This window comes from Neoarius graeffei, chromosome 11 (assembly GCF_027579695.1).
Source record: "Neoarius graeffei isolate fNeoGra1 chromosome 11, fNeoGra1.pri, whole genome shotgun sequence".
NCBI classification, from domain to species: domain Eukaryota; kingdom Metazoa; phylum Chordata; class Actinopteri; order Siluriformes; family Ariidae; genus Neoarius; species Neoarius graeffei.
This window is the reverse complement of record NC_083579.1, coordinates 24,317,757-24,326,171: the sequence shown is the minus strand read 5'-3', so window position 1 is coordinate 24,326,171 and position 8,415 is coordinate 24,317,757. Positions and strand designations below refer to the sequence as shown.

The 8,415-nt window shown below is 47.5% G+C and overlaps 1 protein-coding gene across 1 annotated transcript; it reads left to right on the top strand.

The window, feature by feature from the left end:
* Positions 1 to 422: 422 nt before the first annotated feature.
* LOC132893632 (uncharacterized) lies at positions 423 to 6,923 on the top strand. The gene is made up of 3 exons (XM_060932779.1): positions 423 to 536; positions 761 to 6,885; positions 6,918 to 6,923. Exons 2-3 carry the CDS (start codon positions 1,000 to 1,002, stop codon positions 6,921 to 6,923), a joined length of 5,892 nt encoding a protein of 1,963 aa, XP_060788762.1. The 5' UTR covers positions 423 to 536; positions 761 to 999.
* Positions 6,924 to 8,415: the final 1,492 nt, after the last annotated feature.

The following is an 8,415-nucleotide window of genomic DNA, read 5'->3' as shown; positions in this document are numbered from 1 at the left end:
AATGCACCAACAAAGCTGGTTGCCAACCACCATAAAACCCTAAGAAGAAGAAGAAGACTCCATTTGCCAGACTGTCTCTTGTAGACTTTCCTTGCTATGGTTTGTTGGTATTATGGCTTCTTGATTCCCCTGCCTGAATTTTTCCTTGTTTTTCTGTCCAGTTTTTTGTCCCTGTTTTTGCCTGCCTGTTCTTTTGGATTGTGTCTTTTGCTTCCTCTGCCTGGATTTCCCTTGTCCCTGTGTTCATCAGTTTTTGTGAAGGTGTTTCTGTCCTGTATTTTGTTCCTGATTGTGTCTACCTGTTCCTGTGTTTTTGACCTCCTGGCCTTTTTTAGACTACTGTTCTGGCCCTACCAGCAGTTCTTATGTTAAAGTATGCAGAGACTTTTATTTTGCCTATTGTTTACACCTCACATTGTAGCTGCAGGAAATCTGTAGAGAGGAGAAGAAGAAAAAGTTAGACAGCATGGTTATAAGCAGCATGGAAGTTTGTTGTTGTGCTCCTCCTTCTGTGTAGCTGTTCAAAGGCATTCTCTGTAAGTAAATCATAGTAAAGTTGAGATCAAGTTGTGATGTTTGTGCCTGTGAAATTAGATTAAGATTATCTTTGAGCATTATGATTTTCAGCCAGAGTTAGCTATACCAGTGTATTTACCCTGTTAGCTTCTGTTAGCTTTTGTATCGATTGCACCTGAGCCAAACCTTTTATTTGGAAGATTCATATTTCTTTTATTGACTGGTGCATGTATCTGTGTTTTAGTTTCACAATTTTCCATATAAAGAGTCAACTTCACCCTCGGTGTCCCGGACTTATTGTGTGGAGTTGTTTAGCTTGCTGGATAGCTGAATTAGGACATTCTGTGAAGCCAGTACAGTGAAAAGAGAGACTTGTGAAGAGCTACTGATGACCAAACTGCAGTATTGTGCCGGCAGCCCGAACCAGTACGACAACTGCAACGTCGCTAGGAAGGATTGAGGTAAAACACATCCATAGTAGCCATGGACAGAGCAAATGCATCAGTCAGATCATCAGATTCCCATATGAGTAGTGCTTCATGTAAAGTTGCATTGGCAGCAGCCACAGCACGTGCCAGAGCCCAAGCTGCGCATGCAAGAGCTGCTTATTCACGTAAAGAGATTGAATTAAAGATGGAAAAAGCCCGTCTTGATGCAACACTCATCGCCTTAGAAAGGGAGAGAGAGGCAGAAGCCGCCATGGCTGAAGCAGCAGTAATGGAGGCTGCAGCCGTAGACTTTGAAGATGAGTGCCGCAGTCGTGGACCAGAGTTACTGCCCAGGCAAAGTGCAGAACGGCGTACTGAGGAATATGTAGAAAGACACAGCCATCTCAGTGGCAGCTCACATTCACTCGAAGATTTACACTCATGTGAGGAGCAAATACCCCTCAATCCCAGTGCTTATGTATCTGTATGTGGAGATAAGGAAGGTGAACTCCCAACTCCTGATCACCATCAGCAATGTGACCATTTCGCAGATGGTAACCCCCATGTGGGCGATGTTCGTGCGAATACACAAGTGTGTACTGAGCTGATGAGTACCCAGCTGCATGCAGGCTTACCTGCTCACACACCCCGGCGTGCTGAACAAAGCGCGCTCAGGTCAGGCTTACCTGCTCACACATCCAGGCACGCTGACCACAGTCCACTCAGGTCAGGCTTACCTGCTTACACCTCCAGGCGTGCTGACCACAGCGCACTCAGGTCAGGCTTACCTGCTCACACATCCAGGAACGCTGACCACGGTCCACTCAGGTCAGGCTTACCTGCTCACACGTCCTGGCATGCTCACCACAGCCCACTCAGGTCGGGTTTACCTGCTCACACATCCAGACACGCTGACTACAGCCATTTCAGGCCAGGCATACCAGTTTATACACACAGGCACAACGACCACAGCCCCACCACATCCAGGGCTGCACACTGCCCCAGCGACACAGCCACATCTGACTTAGCGAGGTACCTAGCACGAAGTCAGCTAGTGTCATCAGGACTAACCAGGTTTGATGATAAGCCAGGAAATTACTTATCCTGGAAGAGCTCATTCCTGAACACCATTGACAGCCTAGATCTTACAGCAGGAGAAGAGATGGATTTATTAATAAGATGGCTAGGCCCAGAATCTGCAGCACATGCAAGGCGTATTAGATCAGTGAATGTGAGAGATCAAGCAGCAGGCTTATGGCTTGTGTGGGAGAGACTGGAGGAGATGTATGGCTCACCTGAAGCTATAGAGGGCGCTCTCTTCACTAAACTCGATCAATTCCCCAAAATATCAAACAAGGAGCATCATAAACTTAGGGAGCTGTCTGATTTGCTGTTAGAGATTCATTCTGCAAAACGTGAAGGATACTTACCTGGCCTATCCTATCTCGACACAGCAAGGGGCATAAACCCAATAGTGGAGAAACTGCCATACACGCTCCAGGACAAGTGGGTAATGGAAGGCTCCCGATACAAACAAGAATTCAGGGTCCCTTATCCTCCATTTGAATTCTTTTTACAGTTTGTACACAGGCAAGCAAAGGCACGCAATGACCCAAGCTTTAGTCTTCCTCTCTTAAGTACAGCAGTCAGGAAAGATAAGTTCAGTGAAAGCAGCCGAAGGACAGTTTCTGTGCATAAAACTGACGTTGCACACTCCGACTCCGCATCCACTGCCGAAGACCCAGAGAAGCAATGCCCTATGCATCAAAAACCACACTCCCTGCAAGTGTGCCGCGGCTTCAGGGAAAAGCTAATGGATGAACGAAAGAGAATACTAAAGGAGAATAACATATGTTTTAAATGCTGCGCGTCAAATAAGCATGTAGCCCGAGACTGTGAGGCAGCCATCAAATGTGCTGAGTGTGACAGCCATAGACACCCAACAGCGCTGCACCCAGGCCCAGCTCCGTGGGTCTCCAAGACCTCTCCACCCCCATCAGGGAATGGCGGGGAGAGCGATGAAGCATTAGAAACTGCTGTGGTTTCCAAATGCACGGAGGTATGTGGGGAAGGCTTCAATGGCAAATCATGCTCCAAGATATGTCTTGTGACGGTCTACCCGGCAGACTGCCGCAACCAGGGCAAAAGGATGTACGCCATGCTGGATGACCAAAGCAATAGGTCGCTGGCACGCTCAGAGTTTTTTGATATCTTCCATGTAGGCGGGCCCACATACTCTTACACTCTAAAAACCTGCTCTGGTGTTGGTGACGCGTCCGGCCGCCGAGCTACAGGCTTCGTCATCGAACCTGCAGATGGTGACATCAGCCTAACTCTGCCCACACTCCTGGAGTGTAACATGATTCCCAACAACAGAGACGAAATCCCCACTCAAGCCGCCGCGCACAGCCACCCTCACCTCAGAGCTACAGCCAATGAAATACCAGAAGTGGACATGAATGCTGAGATCCTGCTGCTTCTGGGCAGGGACATGCTGAGAGCGCACAAGGTGCATAAACAGATCAACGGACTACATGACGCACCCTACGCACAGAGGCTGGACTTAGGATGGGTCATAGTTGGCGATGTGTGCCTGGGCAGCACACATCGGCCTCCCGAAGTCACCAGCATGAAAACATACATCCTTGAAAATGGCAGGCCAAGCCACTTTCCCCCATGTGAGAACCACTTGAAGGTAAAGGAGAAAATCTGTTCCCCTAATCAGCCCCAGCCTGTCAGCCGTGTGACATACAGTGACAACCTGGGCCTATCGGTTTTCCAGCAAACCAAGGATGATCACAAGCTTGCGCCATCAATGGAAGATCTCCTATTCCTTGAAACAATGGAAAATGAATTCTTCCAGGATTCGGCTAATAGTTGGGTGGCCCCGCTACCGTTCCGCCAACCCAGGATGTGTCTGCCTAATAACCGCCAATATGCCATGGGTCGGCTGAAGTCTCTGCACCGAACACTCAACAAAAATCCAGAGATGAAATCTCATTTTATGGACTTTATGCAAAAAATGCTGGACAGCCACCACGCAGAGCTTGCTCCTCCCATGCAAGATGGGAAGGAGTATTGGTACCTGCCCTTTTTTGGTGTCTACCACCCACAAAAACCCTCACAGATCCGTGTGGTGTTTGATTCAAGTGCACAGTTTGAAGGCAAGTCACTCAACAACGTGCTGCTCTCTGGGCCGAACATGAACAATAGCCTGCTAGGGGTTCTTATAAGGTTCAGGAAGAACTCAGTTGCATTCACAGCTGACATACAACAAATGTTTCATTGTTTTCTCGTCCGAGAAGACTGCAGGGATGTTCTACGCTTTCTCTGGCACAGAGATAATGACCTGAGTAAAGAGGTGGTGGACTACAGAATGAGGGTGCATGTCTTCGGAAACAGTCCCTCTCCTGCTGTGGCCATCTACGGATTACGAAGAGCTGCCCGCCAGGGAGAAGAACTGTATGGCAGTGATGTGCGGTACCTCACTGATCGAGATTTCTATGTGGATGATGTCCTCAAGTCCGTCTCCACCGTGGAGCAAGCAGTCGATCTACTCAAAAGAACACAGACGATGCTGGCAGCCTCCAACCTCCGGCTCCACAAGGTAGCCTCCAACAAAGCCGATGTGATGGATGCATTTCCAGTCGAAGATCGTGCCAAAGACATCCAGGATCTTGACCTGTTTGTAGATGACTTACCAGATCAGCGAAGCCTCGGGGTGAAATGGAGCCTCATGTTAGACCACCTTACCTTTCATGTTCCTCAGGACGAAAGCCTTTACACACGCAGGGGCGTACTTTCAATGGTGAACAGCCTCTTCGACCCATTGGGGTTCTTGGCACCAGTGACTATCCAGGGCCGGCTATTGTTAAGAGAGCTGTCAGCACAGGCCTCGGACTGGGACTCACCCCTCCCTGAGGAAATGCGTGAGAAATGGACAGAGTGGCGAAGCTCACTGAGCCATCTCAGCAGCATTCATGTGCCCCGCACATACTTTTCCATTCCCCCCTCTGAGATACAAAGCATTGAACTATGCGTCTTTTCTGATGCATCTGTCAAAGCCATATCTGCTGTTGCCTACCTGAGAGTCACTAGCACCAAAGGGACAGTAGAACTGGGATTCGTCATGGGTAAAGCGCGGCTCGCCCCTCAGCCCGAACTCACAATCCCCAGGCTTGAACTGTGCGCAGCGGTCATGGCTGTTGAAATCGCAGAGGTAATAAGTGAAGAAATAGACCTCCCACTCAACTCCGTCATCTTTTACACAGACAGCAAGGTTGTCCTGGGCTACATATTCAACCAGTCAAGGCGCTTCTATGTATACGTAAACAACAGAGTTCAGCGTATAAGACAATCTACCATGCCTGAACAATGGCATTATGTGCCAACGGATCGGAATCCTGCAGACCATGGCTCACGCTCTGTTCCAGCCTCAAGACTCGGCAACACCTCATGGCTCACAGGCCCCTCGTTTCTCCTCAACTCTAAGCTTCCACCTGAGCAGCACACAGAGTTTGACCTTATCAACCCCGATAAGGACGTAGAAATCCGCCCTGAAGTCAAAACCCTATCCACACACGTCACTGAGAGCTTCCTTGACTCCAAACGCTGGGAGCGCTTCTCCACATGGAGATCACTGATCCATGCTGTGGCCAAACTCAGACACATAGCCCTGTGTTTCGCTCACTCACAGAATGATGGAGACTGTGCTGGGTGGCACATCTGTAAGAAGGCCATCTCCAGTGGTACTCTCGAAGAGGCAGAGAACCTTGTCATCTGGAGTGTGCAGCATGAAGTCTATGGAGAGGAGTTCCGTTGCATCACTGCGAAATGTGACCTCTCCAAGCAAAGCCCACTCATCAAGTTGAATCCCACCATCGACAGCAGTGGCCTACTGAGAGTAGGTGGTCGTATCAGTCAGTCAGGCCTTGAAGTAAAGGAAACAAACCCCATCATCTTACCTGGCAGTCATCACATCACCACTCTTATTGTACGACACCATCATGAGAGAGTGCAGCACCAGGGCAGGCACTTTACAGAGGGCGCTGTCAGAGAGAGCGGCCTGTGGATAATGGGAGCAAAGAGGTGTATTGGGAAGATGTTAAACAAATGTGTGATTTGCAGACGACTCAGAGGCAAGATTGAGGTGCAGCAAATGAGTGAACTACCTGCAGATCGTCTTCAGCCAGGCCCCCCTTTCTCACATGTGGGCATGGACATGTTCGGGCCATGGGAAGTGTCCGCAAGGAGAACACGCGGGGGTCAGGCTAATAGTAAGAGATGGGCAATCCTGTTCACCTGTTTATGCACAAGGGCTGTCCACATCGAAGTGGTTGAAGAGATGAGCGCTTCTAGTTTCATCAATGCTCTGAGGCGTTTCTTTGCGCTGCGCGGCCCAGCCAAACAGTTGCGCTCAGACTGTGGGACCAACTTTGTTGGTGCATGCCGAGAAATGGGCATCAGCATTGTAGAGCAGAGTGAAGTCCAGAATTATCTGCAAGAAGAAAAATGTTCTTGGATCTTTAACCCACCCCATTCATCCCACATGGGTGGAGTGTGGGAACGCATGATCGGCATTGCACGACGCATACTGGACAGTGTGCTGCTGCGTGCTGGACAAGCACATCTTACGCATGAATCACTCACCACTTTCCTTGCCGAGGTCACAGCCATAATTAACGCTCGTCCTTTGATACCAGTCTCATCTGACCCTGAGCATCCCCACATTCTGTCACCCTCCATCCTGTTGACCCAGAAATCAGGTACATCAGTTCCACCTTTGGGAAGCTGCAGTCCAAGGGAGATCTTAAAGAATCAGTGGAAACGTGTACAGCTGCTGGCTGACGAGTTCTGGAATAGGTGGCGCAAGGAGTATCTTGGCACTCTGCAGTCACGGCACAAGTGGCAACACAAGAGACCAGATCTCAAACCAGGAGACGTTGTTCTTCTCAAGGAGAAACAGGTCAGGAGGAATGAGTGGCCTATGGGGGGTTGTCGTTAAGACAGTCCCAAGCCAGGATGGACTAATAAGGAAGGCTGAAGTCAAGATTGTTCAGCAAGGAACAACAAAGAACTATTATAGACCTATTTCAGAACTAGTGTTCCTTCTATCCCCAGAGTAAGGTATCATTCTAATGTGTTATGGTATCTCTAAGATACCAGACGGGGAGTGTTCTGGCCCTACCAGCAGTTCTTATGTTAAAGTATGCAGAGACTTTTATTTTGCCTATTGTTTACACCTCACATTGTAGCTGCAGGAAATCTGTAGAGAGGAGAAGAAGAAAAAGTTAGACAGCATGGTTATAAGCAGCATGGAAGTTTGTTGTTGTGCTCCTCCTTCTGTGTAGCTGTTCAAAGGCATTCTCTGTAAGTAAATCATAGTAAAGTTGAGATCAAGTTGTGATGTTTGTGCCTGTGAAATTAGATTAAGATTATCTTTGAGCATTATGATTTTCAGCCAGAGTTAGCTATACCAGTGTATTTACCCTGTTAGCTTCTGTTAGCTTTTGTATCGATTGCACCTGAGCCAAACCTTTTATTTGGAAGATTCATATTTCTTTTATTGACTGGTGCATGTATCTGTGTTTTAGTTTCACAATTTTCCATATAAAGAGTCAACTTCACCCTCGGTGTCCCGGACTTATTGTGTGGAGTTGTTTAGCTTGCTGGATAGCTGAATTAGGACATTCTGTGAAGCCAGTACAACTACTGATTTTTTTTTTTTTTTTTGCCTGAGCCCTATTGTACCTTTTTGCTTTTCTGCCATCTACTTCATTAAAGAAATTTTCTCTTTACACTGCCTGTTTTGAGTCTGCTCTTGGGTCCTCACTTCACCTCAGCTTGCCATTCATGACTGTAGTCCTTAGCATTCAGTGGGATTGAGGTACAGGACACTCTAGTTCTTCCACACTAACCTTTTCAAATCATGCTTTTATTGACCTTGCTTTGTGTACAGTCATGCTGGAACAAATTTAGTTCTAGTGAAAAATTCTTAATTCTAAAGCTTGCAAAGATATTCTAGACAGTTGTGGGGTTCTTTGTGGAAGGCTTATAGTACTTGAGTCTGACTTGTGCCCTAATTTTAAGGACTTGTGACTTGACTTTGACTTGAGCACTGATGACTTGGACTCAGACTCCTGCATTCAAACTTGTAAAGTGGAGATGAGGACTCTTTTGTAACATGTCATAATTTGGCATAAGATATTTTATATCTACACTAACTTTTATACTAATTTCATGCAAGAGAATGCACATTCACCTGTTCATGTGTCATGTTCAGGAACAAACTAACATTAATGGCACTAAAATGTCCTAGGATTATTCACTTTGCCTTTACAGACTTCTCATGCAGTGGGAAAAAATGCACTGCTATGTGTTCCATATGTCAAACTATCAAGGAGACAACAGGGACAACCTCGAACTTCAATTGTCATTTGGCAAAACTACAGCCAGAGAAGTGACACACTAC

Excerpts from the sequence above, each read along its gene's own strand:
- LOC132893632 (XM_060932779.1), top strand. The coding sequence starts at position 1,000 with ATGGACAGAGCAAATGCATCAGTCAGATCATCAGATTCCCATATGAGT.